At 39.5% G+C, this 18,644-nt stretch overlaps 1 protein-coding gene across 1 annotated transcript in view; it reads left to right on the top strand.

The window, feature by feature from the left end:
- The window catches only part of PPIL2 (peptidylprolyl isomerase like 2), a 158,047-nt gene that overhangs the window by 100,662 nt on the left and 38,741 nt on the right, over positions 1 to 18,644 (top strand). The window contains exons 7-12 of the mRNA XM_069871089.1: positions 1,973 to 2,024; positions 4,217 to 4,308; positions 6,069 to 6,158; positions 15,325 to 15,400; positions 16,773 to 16,933; positions 18,394 to 18,469. Coding sequence (XP_069727190.1) covers positions 1,973 to 2,024; positions 4,217 to 4,308; positions 6,069 to 6,158; positions 15,325 to 15,400; positions 16,773 to 16,933; positions 18,394 to 18,469 — 547 coding nt within the window. The remainder of the gene's footprint in view (positions 1 to 1,972; positions 2,025 to 4,216; positions 4,309 to 6,068; positions 6,159 to 15,324; positions 15,401 to 16,772; positions 16,934 to 18,393; positions 18,470 to 18,644) is intronic.

Raw genomic sequence — 18,644 nt, 5'->3', positions numbered from 1 at the left:
CTAACCTTTTACCATCTTATGGAAAGATGTGACCTGAAATATCATACTATTACCCAGGGTACAGAGAGAGTCCAAGGATTTGGCAGCACTTTCAATGATACATCATATGTTGACAGATGAAAGACTGTGCTGCAGCTTTTGCTACCTTTAAACAGCAGTTGAGTCTGTCTTTTCCTCTCAATTTCAGTCAAGGTATGAATCTGAATCTTCAATCGTGCTAGACTGTTTCTTTGGGAACTGTTGCCATTTTTGTTGAAAGATGACCTGCATGTGTGTTTAGGGATAGTTTAGGTCTGCCAGGAAGATAATTTAAAAGCCTTCCTTCAAATTATCAGTGTTTCCAGCGGTCGTATTTCTAAAGAAGCTTTTCTGGAACATAATTTTTGGGCTGTTGCACAACATGTGCACAGATGGGTGCTGCTTTGTGTTAATAAGTTGTTTAGCTTGAACAGATCTGTCCAGGATCATATGTTCACTTTGGCAGCTCTGCTGTTCCCCTACTACTTCTTTGACAATTTTGTTCTAGTAAGAAGATAAATAAATGAATAAAGCTCTGCATTGGATTAGTTATTTCAGAAGCTGCCCTTGCCTTTCCTGTCTTTCTTTGTGCCTCAGCAGTGTGCATTTATTGAGGTTTTGGAGGTTTTCTGAGAATCCACTTAAACAAAAACAACAGCACTAGCCTTCTGTCACCAAACTAAATATATCCTAACCTGGTCTCTTCCATCCCATCTTATTTCTACTAGCCCTTATTGCTCTTCTTGCTAATAAATTAGAAAGATGGATACTTTCCTGGCAGCAAATGAGCCCACCAGCTGGCCGAAAGCAGTTTGGGAAGAGCCTTCGTATGAATGAATGAGTCCAGCTGTCATAACGTGTACCCTCTGAACCAAGAATATGGGACTTTGATGAGGCAGAAGAAGCCCACTGACTTGGTTTCACATGGTTTTGTTATTGCTCGTTGCCATAATGATTGAACTAGCAGCGTCGGCACCACTGCTGGCAGATCTCCACTCATAGCTGTTTATATAAAGAGCTGTCTGGGTTATAAAAACTCCCTAATCTGTTCAGGTGTGTGTTTTCAGAAGGGAACGGATTGTTTCTTTAGAAATGCCTATACTCTGTGTGCTTTTAAGGATCAATCTAGCAGTGAAGCTGTCTCTGACAGCTGGTAGAAAAAAAACAAACCCTACGATTCGAAAAGAGGAGGCTGAGGGGAGACCTTATTGCTGTCTTCAACTACCTGAAAGGAGGTTGTGGAGAGGAGGGAGTTGGCCTCTTCTCCCAAATGACAGGGGACAGGACAGGAGGGAACAACCTCAAGCTCTGCCAGGGGAGAGAGAACATTACCTGGCCTTGGCTGCTGTCTCTATTCCCTCTTCCATGTAGTTCCCTGGCAATTAAGCAGCCAAAGTTCCCTCCTGGGACTTCTTTCATGTCCCCAAGCACCTCTCTGAAGGACTTAATGCCTCTGTTTCTCTTCATTATTCCTAGTTATCATGTGGGCTCTGCTGTGCGTGTCCTTAAGCAGGAAAAGAAGTACAGTTATTTCAGGAAAGGTAGTGAGCTTGTTTGCTGGTATGATTTACTGGATTTATGACTTTCATCCAAGATACCTTCCAAATTGTCACTTCTGATCTTTGCCTCTTAGCTTTGTGTGCAGACTCTGCTCTCAGTTTATGCGAAGCCAGGGTTGCAGGACTTTTCAAGCTTGTTCATTCTGGGTAGTGCTGTGCTGTGCCAAACCACAGCACTGTAAGTAAACCAGATCCCAGTTCTAAGGCTCAATGAGCCTTGGCTTTGTGGGCTGCCTGTGACTTACATTCCCAGGGTTCTGATGATTCAGACAACTTCAATATGTTATTAATAAACTATGAACTATTAAAATCCCAACTTTGACGTTACAGTTGACTTTTATTTCAACAGTTAGATTCTGTTGTGATTAATATTTTTGATGTTTCATTTTCTTTAGAAACTAGATGCCAAATCGCTTATAAAGCTGAATTTTGCTAAAAACAGTGAAGGTAAGTGTGGTTATTTTCTGTGTTGTGGGGTTTTTTTTCATAATGAATGCTCTAATACATCCTAGTTCATCTTACTCATGGTAAAGTTATGTAGTTTGTGTTTTCTGTCACGGTTGTTATTTTTCGAGTAGAATAACTGCTTCTTGTGAGAGGCGTGTTTACCTTTAAAGTTCCATTTCTGTTTTTCTCTACACCAGGGAGCTGTAAATTATTCAGCAATTTCACTTTACTATAGCTACTACTGCAGTAAGGTACTACTTACTGTAGGGAAAATTTTCAGAAAAGGCGGAATTTCTGTAGTACGTTACTTTTTTTCTTAGCTTGCCTATGGCATTATTTGCTATTCACTTGGTTTTGAGCAACGTTTTGTTTATAAAATGAATTAGACTTAAATGAACACGTGGGATTTTATGAATAGCAGCGCACAAGAAAACAGCCTCGAGTTTTATTTCTGCAGGGTTAAAGATATAAAATCTGCCATCTAAGAGAGGATGCTAGGAATAAAAGAGAACAGTGGAGATGAATTAATCTTTTACAAGGCAGGTAGTGGTTTATTTGAAAGGAGAGTGGCAAGGAATAGGTGAGAATAAAATTGTGGAGTGTCTGTCTCCTTATCATCTCACCAACAGTCCATAGACTACAAGGTCTTTTCTCTAGCTGATGGATTTCTTCTGGGTTTTGTGTTCCATCTGCCTCAAGAGCAGGCTGTTAAAAAATTATCAATAGTTGCTGTGGCCAGGGTTTTTGAAAGCTGTTGCGGTATTGTCCTTTCTTTAAAGAAGTCCAGCTTGTGATGCTGGGGTGGAATGGTGGCAGCTACACGATCCGGAAGCCTTTTCCTTAAAAATGTACATTCTGTTTCATTAATAGATCAAGGGAAGATGCAACAAAAGAGGAAGAATAAAATGCTGTATTTCTGTCTATCAGCAAACTTTTCTTTAAATCTTAATATGTAGAATGGTGTGTATGTAGAACCCTCTCTGTTCACACCTGTACAATAAAAAAGGTCATCAGGTATTGCAATTTCTTCCCCGTGACAATCCCTCCTTAGCTGAGTCCCTTCTGTCCTGATCAACAAGCGTGTGTCCTCAGCAGCTCTGCTTTTGCCAGCAGTGAGAACATGGTGATTTGCTCCTTTTGAAGGAGCTGGAGTGAGGCCTCACATTTTACTAGTGTGTTTCAGTACCCATCAGTTGGGCCATACCCTGATACCACTTCTAGAATTTCTTTTTGATCTTTCTCCTGGATTTCTGCCCCTTGGGCTCTCTGTCAGCTCCAGTGGCATTGACAGGAGCATTCCTCAGCTTGTCCTCGCGTCTGTGTCCTGGAGGCCGGTGTGCTTCCTCTGGCTGCTCCCTCCGTTGGTCGATGCTTAGTGGGTGCCTGCCTCTCCTGTCTCTGCAGGTTCTGATCTCCCTGCTGAGTCTGATTTTCAGATGATAATGAGGACAGAAAAGAACCAAATAGGCTCAGTCTATTTTAAAAATCTCACCAGAACCCCAAGGTCTAACAAACTGATCAAGTATTAATAACCTTCTTCTAATTGCTTTCTGCTGAGATTACCCAGACATTTTTCTTTCTCCTTGCCTTCCATCGGTTTGCTTGTTGTTGACACACTTAATATTTATGCTGACCCTCCTGGGAAAATTCACAGCTTGATTAGAGCAGAAGCTGGGTTCCTTATTGAATAACGTGTTCAGATTTAATGGCGTTCTGCTTGCCACACTGGAATACAAAATGCTCTCCTCTCCTAAAAGCACAACAGCTGCTGTGAAGTTTTTTTGTTGTGTATAAGTTAAACTCTTTATTCCTGGGAGCAACAGTGAAAACAGTGTGCTGGGCACGACAAAGTACAGGTACAATCAGCAGAGCTTTGATTACAACAATAACAATTATATCATGGTACGTTACAGATAATGGGTAAGTTGGACAAAATTGTTTGTTGGGGTATGGAGGGCAGTGGATTTCAAAGCTGCGGTTTTGTTGCTTGCTTTATAATTCTCTTACATGTTACTTTTTCTGTTTGGCACCAAAGACTCAAACCCTAGATAAACCACCATTAAATACAGACTGAAGTTACACTTTATATTAAAAATCAATGCAGGTATCCTCCACAGAGGTAACAGAAATCATCTATTTCAAAGCAGTTGTGGGGACTTCAAGCCACATTTAAACTCTTTTCCCTCCTTCAGGTAAATACCACTGTCCAGTGCTGTTTACTGTATTCACCAACAACTCCCATATTGTGGCCATCAAGACAACTGGAAATGTGTTTGCCTATGAGGTAGGTTCTATGTTGCATTTCATTATTAATATTGGATACTTGGTGCATTTCACTCAAGATCACAAAGTGCTTTGAAATGGTAGGCATGTTTTATTCTTGTTCTACAGCCAGAAAAATTAATGTACAAGGAGTTTAATTGACTTCAACAAACTGCTGTCTGACTTTCATCTTCAAATATGAATAACCCTAGAATGTGCTTTAAGATATATTTTTTAAATCTTTTCTTAGGTTAATCTACATGCACTAAATCTCGTAGACCAAAATGAGTAGCTTTTTTATGCTCCTCAGTTGAATTAAGAGACAAGTTTTGGTAGAGTTGTCACCAAAACACAAATTGCCGCACTTCTTTTCATGTCAGTGAGTAAAAAAGAGTACTTTAACTGGAGCTGGGGAAAGAGCAGAGAGAATGGCTTCGTGGACACTGGAACTGCATTTTTCTTTGTGTTTTGTAACATTTGTGCAGACCCAAGTGGAGTTTTAGTTGTGACTTGTTTGCATAACCCATACTGTAAAAGCAAGGTTTATTTATTTTTCAGTAGCAAATAAATCCTTCAGTTAATGGAGCCATATCCAGTGTTCTAGAAAGGCTGAACACTGAAACATCTGCTTTTTGGAATCTGTTGATGGGAGGTTCCAGTAGGACTTGCAGATACTGAGCAAGGAACAAGCTGAAACCATTACAGTCAAGGAAAAGGCAGGATTCATCACGGTTTTGGAAACCTGTTCTGTTGTAGCTGAGCTGTCTTAATTCCAGCTGTGAGAGCAGTCAAGACTAGGTTAAAATAGAAAGTGTTTTCTGTTCCTTCATGGTGCTTTGATTGCTGTGGTTAAGAGGCAAGAATGAGTTTAACAGTAGTCTTTGTTAAATGCTTGTTGATATTGTGAAACTATCGCTCAGTTTGCTGTGATTTATAATGTCAGGTGTCCTAAACAAGTCATGACAAGGGGGTCCGTTTCTCATGTGGTGTACCACTTGAAGCTATAGCACTTATCAGTTTGTTATAAACACAAAATTAATTTAAAAACTTCTAAAGGCACTAGAAAAAAATAAACGCTTTCATCTGAGGGGAGCAAAGGACATTGGGTGAATAAGACAGATTCAGTCTTTTTGCAGGTAGACCTCCACAGTTGTCTCTCAGTGTGATGAATTTGTTTGTAATGACAAAGCTTTTATTCCACATTAGTTCTCACTATGAAATAACATGCCGCTGCTTTGTTGAGCATCATTAAATTTTCTCAGGCGAACAGGAGTGTCGCTGCAGGCGAGGTGCAGCAGTTGGGTTGATGGAGTGAGGGGCTAACACAACTTTGCTGTTGTACGAGCTGGCCTGGGGTACTCTTATCTCCCTGAGGGCTGCTGGCAATGACTGCTATGGACCCTGGTGAAAGCTGCCTGTCTTATACCATCTGTAGAATACTTAACTTGGAAAACTGCAAACAAGATTTTTTTTATTTTGGCAATACTTTTATGATAACTTTGGTTAAAATGATATGCATTACTATGGAATGGAGACTGCAAGGTTTTTTCCTATTTAAAGAACAAATCACAGAAAACTGTCGAGTTTTGTAGGGATGAAAGATAAAAGCTTCTCATCTGTTAAAGCACACAATGAAAATATTTCAGCTAGTTGAGAATGAAGGGTGAAATTGTTTTCTTTATCATTTATACTCTAAGGTTTTAGTGCTATCACGTATTTGCTTGTAATAGTTATATATTAGAATCCAATTTTTAATGTCTATGTGTTTTGCCTGGCTATTAGGCAGTGGAGCAGCTGAACATAAAGCCAAAGAGCTACAAGGATCTTTTGACAGATGAACCTTTCACTCGGCAAGACATTGTGACCTTGCAGGTAAACTTTTCTCTCTGTTACATGTCTTATAATACAGCTTTTTTTGAGAGAATAAAATGTCACTATGCACACTGTTCTAGCAGGGATCTAGAATAACTGAGCAGAGGAACATTGACTGTATGTGTGTCTTGGAGATGGATAGAAGGGCAGCTGCTTTATTTTCTTTGTTATCCAGATGAGCCACAAAGATGCTGTATTGTAACTTAGAGCTTGACAAATGTCTAGAGTGATTATTGTGTGCCTTGTAAATAAACACAACTTTGTAAACTGAAGGAGAAAAAAAAGGTGTACAGAAAAAGTCAAGGATGCCATGTAAAAACATGAATTTTGACGAACGTGTTTGCAGTTGCTCAGTGTTTCACTGTATCTGAATCTAAGCTCTTGTGCATAATCATGAGATTTAGATATGAAACTAGACGTAAGATTTGGTTGGTTTTTTCTCTATTAATATTGCCTAAAATATTGTTGTGACAATTCTGATTTATTGTGAGACTTAAGGGAAGTGCGTTAGGAAGAGACTGGGTAGAGGAAAGGAAAGTACATATCCAGCAGCATCTTCAGCTCCAGACAGGCAACAATGCGTGGTCTATGTTGTCAAAAGAAATGTGGTTTAGAATAACAGGTAAAGTATGTTAACTTTTAAGAAGTCAACACATTACATTAAGACTGAAGTTGATTGATCCGTCTTACTCTATTTGAAGATGCCTAAAAGAGGCAAATATTCAGGAAAACAGTTTTTACATAATGTTCCTCTAAATGTAGAGTAAATTAGGCAGCAAACCAGAGTGCTTGTTTAGAATGGTTTTCTTCTGAATGAATACCACTGTTGGTCTTTTACTGAATTTCACGTAATTAAAATCTAAATTACAATAGTACTATGAATTCCAGAGTGGAAAAGACATTTATTTACTGATGAAGTTTTGTATCAAAAGGTCTAAACCTTCTGTTTAGAAGCAGGCATTTTTAAGCTCGCATGATTTCAAAGTAGGGGAAAATCACTCAAAGATCATTATTATTGGAGTCACGAGTTAGTATGCATCTCATGAACAGTTAATTGCCACTAACCAAGACTAATACAGCCTAATTTGAATAAAACAATATTTTTCATTTATGTCTAAATTTAAATGAAATGTATTCCTTCTTCCATACTCCCCAGTGCTGAACAGCATGTTTATATTTTTCCTCTGTTCCTTTGGGCTTATGGCTGTTCAAGCTAATGAAACAAAGTAAAATCTTTTTAAACCAGTGGAAGCAAGAAACGTAGCATTTTCAGATGGAAGGCTCCCAGCAGAATGTTATTTGAACATAACTGTGTGGTTGCTAATGGATTTGGAACAGTAAAAAGGACAACATGAGTGAATAAAATGCTTCTGTGCATCAGTATGGAAAAACAAATTATTTTTAACAAATAATTGAAGCGTGCCGTCATTTAAAATATTTTAGTATGTTTTATGCATTTGGAATTGAATGTATGTGTAAAGAGCATGTTCCTGTTACATGCCTGGCTTTGGTTTTTCATTAAAGCAAACAGATGCTGTAGTCTGCTAAATCCCCAAATGCGATAGCTAGCAATCAGGTTATTCTCTGTGTGGACTTTTATCAATATTTTTCATCTTCTTTCTGTTCTTGACATGCTGGGTGTCTGTCTTGCTGAAGGGAACGTGTCCATTCACTAGCCTCTGGTAGTGGTTGGGTTGCTGGTGCAGTAACCCTGCCAGCTACGTGGGGCTCACAACCACGCGTTGCCTGTTCGCCTCTCGCACCCGTACAGGGTGATGGCTGGAATGCTGAGTAGATTTGTTCCTCTTGGGTAAATAGGTTACGGGTTGGTCTTAACTGATCCTTTGTAGTGTGCAATCTTGCAGTATACTCTTCTCAGATAAGTTCAGGAATAGCAAAGCTGCTCCCTGTCTTGGAATTGGACTGGAAGAGCTTTTGGCTGTCTTCATTTGGTCAACCAGCTGAAGTTTGACCCTTCACCCAATTAGATTTTAAATATCTTTTTCACAAATGGATTTTTGACAAGCAGCCTAAAATGGCTTTGGGGCGTTGAACAAGAAGTAAGGGCTGTTTAGGGCCCTTGCACTGTGGTTTTCCTGTTCAAGTGCTGCCCTGCGCTGAGTCGCTTCATTGAGGCTGGAGTGGACCGTGCAGTGGTGTGACTTGCCTAGGTATTTAAATGGCTTATGTAGCTGTGGTACAAGAATCTGTTGCTATTTTCTCATTGTATTTTCTTCATGTAAACGGTTGACAGACAGCGCGGCATCTCCTCGCCAAGCTCTCGTGTTGGCAGCACCAGAGGCAGCGTGGTGGCTCTGCCACCTGGGATTTTGTTTCTGAGCCAGAGTTTGGGGCTGCAATCTGTTGTGTTTCGGTTTGGGGATCTAGAGCTCTAGCCCAAATCCTGCTTCTTAAAAACCCGTCAGTTCTCTGTTGAAATTTAACACTCTAGTCTTTTTTCCATTTTCCCCTGTGTAAATCGAGTATTCTAAGAGAGCTGGAATTGAGATGGAGTTGGTAACACTGACACTGCTGTTCTGCAAAAAGGTAGATATAAAGGAAGTTGCTGTAAAAAACATTATTTGCTTTGCAAATAACAGCTGAATAAGACTCTGTAATAGCTATGTTTATCAATAGAAAATAGCATTTACAGGGGCTGGCTCTGAATGTCCCAGGAAGCAGAGGGGGTACCTGTGTTTGGTCATGAAATACAACAAAATAAATGGAAAATTTGAATAAATTGTGTTTACAGAGTATTTGTATGATTACATTTTTCCTTATTGATGCATAAAGGACAATTCTACAGCTGCTATGAATGTTCTTTTATCAGAATAGCAATTGACCTCAAGCTTGACCTTTCTTTCCTAATATATATAATTAAAAGCAAAACAAAAAAAAATTGCTCTTTCCAGAAGACAGAGGACTGCATAAAATTATTTGTTCTGTTCTCGAGGCTAAACATTATTCAGACACTAATCATAATCCATCCCTGTTGTCCTTTTTGTGAGCACCATCTCAGCTGGTTGCTTTCATTTTAGTGATAGTTATTTGTGTCCTATTGCTATTAATTTTACTTGTCAAGAAGGACAAATTATTTTGCATCTGGAATTAAAAAGCAAAATTAAAAAGTAACTTCAGTTGTCGATAACGCTATCTTAGATCTATGATGTGCTTCTCTTTGTAAAAGAATGCACAGTGCTTCCTGCACTTATATGTACAGAAATTGCTTTTTTCCCTGTTGAAATGCAAATGTCTGGGGATAGCGCGTGGCAGTTTTTCATCAACATATGGTGGTATTATCCAGCCCCTTAGGGTAGGAGGTACAGAATAATACAGTGTCCTGGTGTGCAGGATACATTACCAAAACTGGAATTCAAGCAAAGGATGTCGTGGGTTCAGGTTTAGTATCTTGCTGATAATGACGGAAATACACATGACATTATTTCGTGTGAAACCCATCCTAGACACCACAGCAGTCTCCGTAGGACTGGATTTTTTAGACTGTAGCTCCTTACACCCAGGTTGAAGTTTCCTTCTCTTGACTGCATGATCTTCCCATAAACCAAAGTCAAGCTCTCCATCCTCTGTAGTCCAGGTGTTATTTTTTTCCAAGTTTCTCTCTTCTTACAGTTTATCATTATTTCAGATAATATTTCTCTCAACTTGTCTCTACAGCAATATTGCTCTTGTAGTTTGTCCATGTTTGTTTTTTTTTAACTCTAAATCCACTTGCATTCTTTTAAGTTAAATGATAATCAGCTCAGCCTGACCTAACATCCCCTGCAAATGTTATGAACGTGCTTCCAGCTGACAGACAGCTCAAGTACTTCAGGGTTTGTTAGTTACACTTGATGGGTAAGGTATGATGTAAAGCAGTGAGGCATCTGAGGGGACAAGGTGTCTGTCATAGGAAGGCCAGTATTGTTGAAGCTTGTTTGCAGTGGTTTTGCCTCCCATTTCTATTTCCTATTCCATCATGTTGCTGTTCATCGTCTCCCTTTGCAGTTTTAAAGGTAGAGTTCAAGATAACTTTGGAAGAATTTTGACTTGGTTGCATTAGTCTCCAACTCAGAAGTAGGTGATCCTTTCAGTCCTTTGTTTTACAGGTTTTCAGCTACTTTTTAATCTAAATTACTAACCTTGTTTAATCTAATTTGAAGTAGTCATCCAAGTAAATTTTTGGGGGGTGTAATTCAGTGTGATATCTCAAGGTCTACTGTTCAGTCTTTAATCTTTGTGACAAAATCTGGTCAAAACAATCTGGTAGAAATTATTATTAATTAGTATTACTGTAAATTCCGTGTGTGTTTCAATCTATAAGATTGAAATTTTGCAAATTATTCTTTGTGTAACGATGTGGAATTTAACAGCAAACACATAGATGGATTCCTTCCTGTAACAATGGGCAGGCTGAAGCAAGCGCTTGCTCCAGCTCAGGATGCACAGAGAGGAACAGGTAGTGCCTTGCTGGACACAGTGATGCGCTCTGACAGTCCTGTGGACTTCTTCCCGTCACAACAAATGTTAGAGGGGCCTGAGAAGAGAAAAGAAAGAATGCTGCGACAGCCTGCTTTCACATCCCATTTGGTAGGAAGTGTTGAGAGGAACTGCGAACAATTTCCTCTTTAGTCCCCTGTCAGTTTATCATCCTCTACTGTGTCTCTGCGCACAATTCAGAAACCAAGGTTCTCAAATTTGTGAAGATACGAAAGAAATTATTGCTGCTTCTGAAAACTCTTAGAAGCTGTTGCTGGGCTGTGTACTGGCAGGAGAAGGGAGTTGGTGGGAAGTGTGGTTCTGCTCAGTGGCGAGGCATGCAGGTAAAGCAGAGGTGGTCTGTTCCTCTTCACCTGAAGAACTGCAATAAACCCCTCCAATCCTGTTGTGCCAGTGGTAATAGGCATAACCTTCTGATAGTAGCCTGCTGAGAGCCTTCCCTGATAGGTGCACGCTAACAGAGGTGTCTGCTTTGCACCACAGAAGTGGAGGGAAGCTCCTGAGTGAAATAACTGGACACAAAAAAAAATATCAGGGTAGAATGCAGACAGGTTTGCTGCTGTTAAAAGTAAAAAAACCCTTACACCATAATGTGCTTCGTTATGTCAGTTTTATTGTTTCTGTACAGCCTAATCAGCCATGTCCAAGACATGGTTCCTGACAAGCTGTTAAACACCATTGGTGTTTGTGGCAGGAAGCATAACTAATGAGTGAAGTTGGAGGTGGCCGAGCTGCACACTGTTAATTGATCTTTCACTCCCCAGCTCTTTCTCATTTGCGATTTGTGTGACAGAAGGTCAGAGCAGATTTCCTCTCGGTTGTGGGCGAGAGCAAAGGCACCACTAGTGCGTGTGCAGAGGGACTGGTGCAGAAGTGGCACGTTGGGCTGGGGGCAGCGTACGAGATGCTCGATCTCAGTAAGGTCTTGTTCCAGAAAGAAAATCCAAAACGCTAGGTATTCTTCAGTCCAAGTGAAGTCCTTGAGGAGACCTGCAGCTAAGGGGGAAGCACTTATCTGTAAATACAGTTTTCCAAGCTTAAATGACAGCTGATGATTGTTTGGAAAGTGGTCGTGTCATTTTATTAAAATTATTTGAAAACTTTAAGTTTAATATGCCTACAATCAGCCTTTATCGTGGGAGGTAATACAAGTTTTGTACTTCTAAGTTAATAGTCCTGAAGATAATTAGGGATGCACTATGGCTGACTGAAAATCTAAGAGAGGAACCAGGTGCCAAAGCAATCCCATGGTCTAGATGCACTGATTTCAACCTGCTTTTTGGGGGGTTATGTGTATGGTGCTTAAGATTAATGGGGTTTAAGCTGTTTCCTTAAGTGGATAAAGCTGGAAATGATAGGAAAAAAAACAAGTGGAATAAAAGTTGAGATTAATTTTCTTCAGATCTCAGCTTTCAAGTAAACATAAAATATGAGATTTTTTAGGAGTTGTGATAGGTAGCAACCTTTTGAAATCTGGCTTAGTAACTTGTTCAATGCTACTTTATGGTTTGTAACCTTAACAAGAAAAACCCTGGGACTGCTGCCTGTGATAATTTGAATACATACTTTTAAACATGCTAAGACAAACAAAAGTAGGCCAATTTACTCTTCATGGCTCCTCTTTCTTTCTGGTTCCTGTGTGCTTACAGAGAACTTATTTCTTCAGGCTTTTGGCTCTTGGGCCTTAATCTTAACAGGATGGGAGCATCCCTGTCCAGCCCATCTCTGACCAGGAGGGACCATTAATTCATTAGAGCTCAAGGCTTTGATGGCATGGGTATTCCAGTCTGCCTGTCCCTGCGGTGTCTCAGTCAGTGCTCTGATTCTGTGCCCAGTATCTGTCATGGATGCAACAAGAGGAACTTGGCAGACTAATTATTAGTGTTTAGACAGTTTTCTTCCTGAAGTGATGTCTGAAGAATGTACGCGCTTTTAAAATTTACGTAGACCTACCCTAAAAAATGTGTATCTTGTGTTATAGGACTCATTATCCTCAATAAGGAAATTATTTGTGTCTTCTGCAGTACAAGTTGGGCTGGTCAGGTGTGTTTCTGCTCTTGGGGGTGGTGAAAGCAAATGGCATCTTGCGTTTAAGTTAATATTCGCCACAGTACTGTCACACTTAGCGTGCATGATCGTCTAATTCCAGTCACACTTCTTCTAATGTATCATGCTGCAGTATTTTAGAGGGAGGAATCAATATGCTTGTCCCAAGTGTCCTGTGAAAGAGAACGCTTAAATTTCAACTTGAGGAACCATTTTTGAGTTTTTTTCCGTGGGAAAACTGGTTTTGGAGCAGGTGCTTTCTCAATGTGTGGTGAGACTCCTGCTTTGCAGGATCAGGAACCTTCAGGTGAGGAAGGACCTTATGCAGAGGTCCTTCATCTCAGCTCTGGGATTTGGGGTTGTCTTGTGTCTCTGTGGTCTGCAAGGAACAGGAGCTGCCCTGTGGCCTCTGCTGTCTTTTATACCATAACTAGTGCATTGCCTGTGCGCAGGTTAGCAGTGATTTGGAAAGCTCTGAGAAATCCTGTGCAGGGAAGAGGACTGTAAATATTTTTCCCAGAGTTGCTGAACACCTAGAATTAGGCTGGTTAAGGCAGCAAAGGTTTGAATGAACTGTGGCTGTGAAACAGTTTCAACTAACCTGAGTCATGGTACCCTGAGAACAAAGCAGTTGGTTTTATAAGGCACTGGCAGTTGTGATGTCCTTTTATTTATTTTTAAGCAATCAATAAATCAGCAAATCAAGAAGCTATAATTAGAGGAATATAGCAAAGGTGGTTTCTGTTTCATCTTTACTGCTGTCTCCTGCCCTCCCTCCCATCTGTGCAAAGTTGGTTGCAGGAGTCAGTCTTGCCCTTCAGCTTTGCTGTGAACTGCTGATGTGTGGATTGCTATAAATCCATTTGTCTCTATTAATATTAATACACAGATTTTTTTTTTTTTCCTTTCCTGGAAAAAGTAAGCAGTCTTATTTGCTTCACCTTTCGTGCTCGTACATTCATGTGAAATCAGTGATATCTGTCTAGGAAAGCTGCAGATTACTGAAGGGGATTTGCAAGGAGGCAACCTGTGTCTTCTGAAGACATGCTGAGCCCTTGCTCCAGATTTTCTCCATGCATCTTGACTGTCAGAGAGCAAGGCTGAAATTATCTCTATTCATACACACAAATATGTATGAGAGGTAATAAATAACAAATATACCTGAGTGCCAATGTCAGAGGATACAGAAATGGTTAAAAAACAGATCCAAATTTCCTACTTCTTAGTAACGCAAGATCTTAAAGATAAAATATCTGTTCTTTTTGGCAGTCCATGTCTTGATGAAGATCTAACAGAGGGCTCTAGCGGGATAAGAAATGCCAGAAAATGATTACATGGTGGCTGGGAAAGGGGGCAGCAGAAGGCCGGGAGGTCATCATTAGAGTGCAGAATCGCACAGCTGGATTTCATGAATGTGTTTTGGTTTTACTACTAGCAGTAAAACTAAAAATGCACTCTCGGATGGAAGCATATCATTTCAGGGATGAATGAAAGGCATAATTAGATCACTTAGTAAGTGATGGAGCTACTAGCTCTGCTTGTATTAATCACTGCTTTTAGCAGAGATGGAATTGTCAGAACTTGCCAACAGTGGTGGCCTAAGAAGCTTTTTTAAATTTATTTGGGATAATGCTATTCGTGTCATTGTTCATTGCATAGTATGTTGCAGTATTTTTATCCTGAACTTGAAACTACTGTGTGGTATTAGGATATTTTGATATTTTAGATTTTGAATAGTTTTGTGTAAGACAGAATTCCCAGAAATGACTAGATAACCTGAGCTGATTTTTTGGCCTTTCTTCGCTGCAGAGGGGCTTGAGGAAAAAGCCTTGAAGTCGTTGTAAGAAAAGGATTAGGGACTGTTTAATGATAGTGTAATGTAACCAGTAGACACGCCTTGTCTCGCTCTCTCTAACCAAAAGTCAAGGTTACGCAGAAATTCGCCTAGAGACAGAATAAAGACTCACAATTAATGGACTGTGTATTTTTGCTGTTTTCCTTGACTGGCCACTCAATAGGGTTTTTATAATACCACTTTTAGTTGCTTTTTTAAACTATTACTTTTTATTTTTAAATGTAATTCTAAAAGCACAGGTCTCACTATTTAAAAAACCCAATCAAACCCGTTCTGACAGCAAAATCTTGCTGTGAGGTTTATTTGTATTTTGAAATGCATTACAGAAGTTCACCGAGCATGTGCAAATCAGGCACATTGTTATAAATAGAAGGAGCTCACTAATGTGGATTTGCCTTAGACAAAACTACAGAGTTAAGGAAAGAATCAAGGGACTGCAGCTCCTCATTCTTTCTTCTCACTAGGATTTAGTAGGCTCAGCTTAGTTTGGTTAGTAACTCCTATGGGCAAAATATATGTAATATTGTGTTTGAAACAGAGTCCCAGAAACCTAAGGAACCTACTGTGAACAGGTTCATTGCTGGAGTCATTTGCGGTTGATTGCTCTGTGGTTTTTTTTCATCTTTCTGTGATTTGGGGAGTATGGGAGTTATTCTGTCTCTCCCTATGTGTTTATTACCATGGTGTCTACCCTTCAAACTGGTCTGTTGCATGCAAGAGGTGCCTATCAAGCTCTCTGATATTTGTTTCTTTGATTATTATTTTCAGGATCCAACAAACCTGGATAAATTCAATGTCTCAAACTTCTTTCATGTTAAGAACAACATAAAAGTAATTGATCCAGGTAAGAATGAATTGAAGGTAGGCTGAGAAAACACCGACCCAAACTCGAAAGACGACATTATGGAATTGACACTGATTTCTGGATGGACGTCCCTCAGTGGCTAGGGTTAACTTTAAAAGCTTCTTGGAAACATGAATAACTTGTTGAAACTGTCCCTTTCGTATCAAAAGGTGTTAACAACTTTTGAAGCAAAGAAATGATTCTCTGAGAAATCATTGAACTGTCCCTATTGAATACTGTGTAAACACAGAAAGCTTTCCATATCCTTTAAGAGTAGGCAGATGAGAGAGAACTGAGAAGAAGCGGAAAAGTAATTTGCCAAAAGATCCATTAGCCAGAGTCAAGATGAGTAAACCTTCATCTTCTCATACCTGTCTGCATCAACAATGTATTGCCCACCCTTCTGTCTCGATAGCAAAGGGCATCCTCCAAGTTAAAGATTGATATTGATTTTTCTAAAATACTCGCAAAATTATTTTAATAATAAAAAATACAAAGCTTTTTTTTTCTTTCTAGCTGTAAAAACTAAGAAATCAGCTTCTCAATTCTTTTGTGATTCTTTGATAGCTAAATGCTTAGTAATACCTGCCAATATTAAATTGCTGAAGGAAAAAAATTCTCTCCTTTGCCCTTGTGGTTTCCTTTAGAACTGTTTCTGATGAGGTCTGATTGCTGATTCTAAGCTTCATGTGGTTTTTGGGACTTTACTATGCTGATATCTCTTTTTTTTTTTTTTTTTGAAACTACTAGTTCTGCAAGCAAGTGTCTCTGTCTGTTTACCCACTACGAATAAGTGGATATTATTTCAGAGGCGGAATATTTAATTTCCAGCAAACAGTAGGCATACCGAGACAAAAGACAAGTGAAACTTGTAAAAATCAAAAACAAAAAAAAGAAAAAAATTAAATTCTCCAGTCCAGTCTCTCCAACCTCCTCCCCCCAATATTGCATTAAGTATCTGATCTGCATCACAAACCTGACCGTTCAGTGAGGAGGCAAAGACTGGAAGTTTATATTAAACCCAACTGTATGTTGTCCTTATTGTTCTACAAAAATTTCATAAGGCTTGCATGAACTTTAATATTTTCTAGTGGTTTCAAAGAAGTTTTTGCAGTAGTTGATTTCTTTTGTTCTGCTTCATCATATTGGCATCTATTGTGCTGTATTTCAAGTTTTACTGTTGCTAGTGTTATGCATTCCTATTTATTGCAGTTTCTGAATGAATAAAGATAGCTACCAGACCTTTTTATTTCAAAAAAGGTAGAAAATTCTATTGGGATGATTTTAGTTTAACTAGATATGTAATAAAGTGAAGAAGAACAAAATATAATTTTTCTTTTAATTCTGAATTATTTAATTTTGTTTTATCTAGATGAAGAAAAAGCAAAATCAGATCCATCTTACTATTTGAAAAATACAAATACAGAGACCCGAGAGACTCTGTTGGAGCTTTATAAGGAATTCAAAGGCGATGATATTCTAGCGGCTACAATGAAGGCTCCTGAAAAGAAGAAAGTGGATAAGCTGAATGCAGTAAGTTGACTTAATTTGTTTCCCACTGATTGACTTCCTAAAAATGTAAGAGAGAATTTTCTGCTTAGAGGCTCTACTGCAGTATAAACAGACATTGCTCCTTACGTTTTCTGTTCCATGAAAATTTGTCATAGATGGGAATGTGAGAATCATATTGTGATTCCTTAGAAATGCATTGTATGTGTCAGTAAGCTTCTGTTCGTTAAATCATTGTAAATGAACCTAAATGTTTTAGAAATGGAGCAGAATAAGAAGGGGGAGTATTTATAATGTGGTTACGATGTATATGTTGACAGAACTTCTTTTCCCAGGTTGTAATCTGTTGCCTTGAACTTGTTTATCCTTGCTTCCTGCAGTTATTGGCAGAGAGAACGCACCTTATGGGTAGTGCAAGTGAATCACTTCTGGTGTGGGCAAATATAAAAAACATCCATGGCTGTTTCTCCAGTATTTTCCACTAGAATGTAGGATTTTTAGTGGAATATTTTGAAATATGTCCTTCCAGGTGCCTGTTAGTGTGTGTTCATGGTGTTCAAGAGAAACAATTCACCTGTGTCTAGATGTCCTACATCAAAGACTGTTTGAAATAGGCAAGACAGGGTATTCTTCTTTCTTTTACTAATTCTGAGATGTATGTGTTTTTGTGCTTCGGTTACACTTGCACTAAAACGAATAGCAGTGCAGCATATGTCTTTTAATGAGGAGGCTTAGTGACAGATATGGGAGTGTATGTGACCAAGGAGCAGGGTCACATTTGTCCCTTTTTCAGGGCATTATAGTGCTAAAAGAAAACAAAAGATGTAGGGAGAAAGAGGAAGGGATGAGAGGCAATGATGAGCTCTACACATATTGGAGGCTGGTACTGTCAGCTACTGCTGTGGAGGGGCATAACTGGAAACCTGCACTGTAACCTGACGCAGAGAGCATTGGCCTGACCCATATTCTTCGCAGATGTTGCCCCAGAGCTGCTAAACTTATCTCTGAGGTTATGAGATTTTGTAGTTTAATGCAAAATCTGTGTGTGATGGTCACATTTTCTTTCTGTGGGAGAATTCCAAAGCTCAAAATAGACATCGGGAACTGTGGGGCAGTGCCCCTGCACACTGAAGGGCCATGGGTGGAAGGGGGTTGGTTTCCTGCCCCCTGCAGTATCTCTGCGGTTCACTGCATTTTCCTTCCACTTTATTAGCAACAGTGGAGAATTTTAGAGATGTCTTGCCAGCAGTACTCCATTTGTATCTCCACCTGTGGACATGCAAATAAATTCTGATAATAGAATCATTGCATAATGATGTATTAAAGTGTAGTAGAAGCGCTAAGCCCCTTCAGCTCAGCCTATGGGCAGCCTTAACTGGAGTTTCATCAGAGCAAATCTTATGGGTAACAGATGGAGAATTATCTTTAGTAGATGAATTCCAAGATCTAATGTCTTTTTCTCTTGCTTTTTCCTCTGTGGACAGGCGCACTATTCCACTGGAGCAGTAAGCGCTTCCTTCACCTCTACTGCAATGGTGCCTGAAACCACCCACGAAGCAGGTACCAGAACCACTTGTCTCCAAGTTGTTTATTTACTTCCCAGTTTTAAAGTGAGCTCCCTAGCACATGTACATTTATGGGGACTGAAGGAATGCATTGATAACTGGTCAGTGATGGTGCCGTGGCAATGTGTTCCCTGAGTGGATATATCCTTACTTTCCAGTGAACTTGTTCT

Source organism: Phaenicophaeus curvirostris, chromosome 17, assembly GCF_032191515.1.
Source record: "Phaenicophaeus curvirostris isolate KB17595 chromosome 17, BPBGC_Pcur_1.0, whole genome shotgun sequence".
Taxonomy (NCBI): Eukaryota; Metazoa; Chordata; class Aves; order Cuculiformes; family Cuculidae; genus Phaenicophaeus; species Phaenicophaeus curvirostris.
This window is presented reverse-complemented; position numbering and strand designations above follow the sequence as displayed.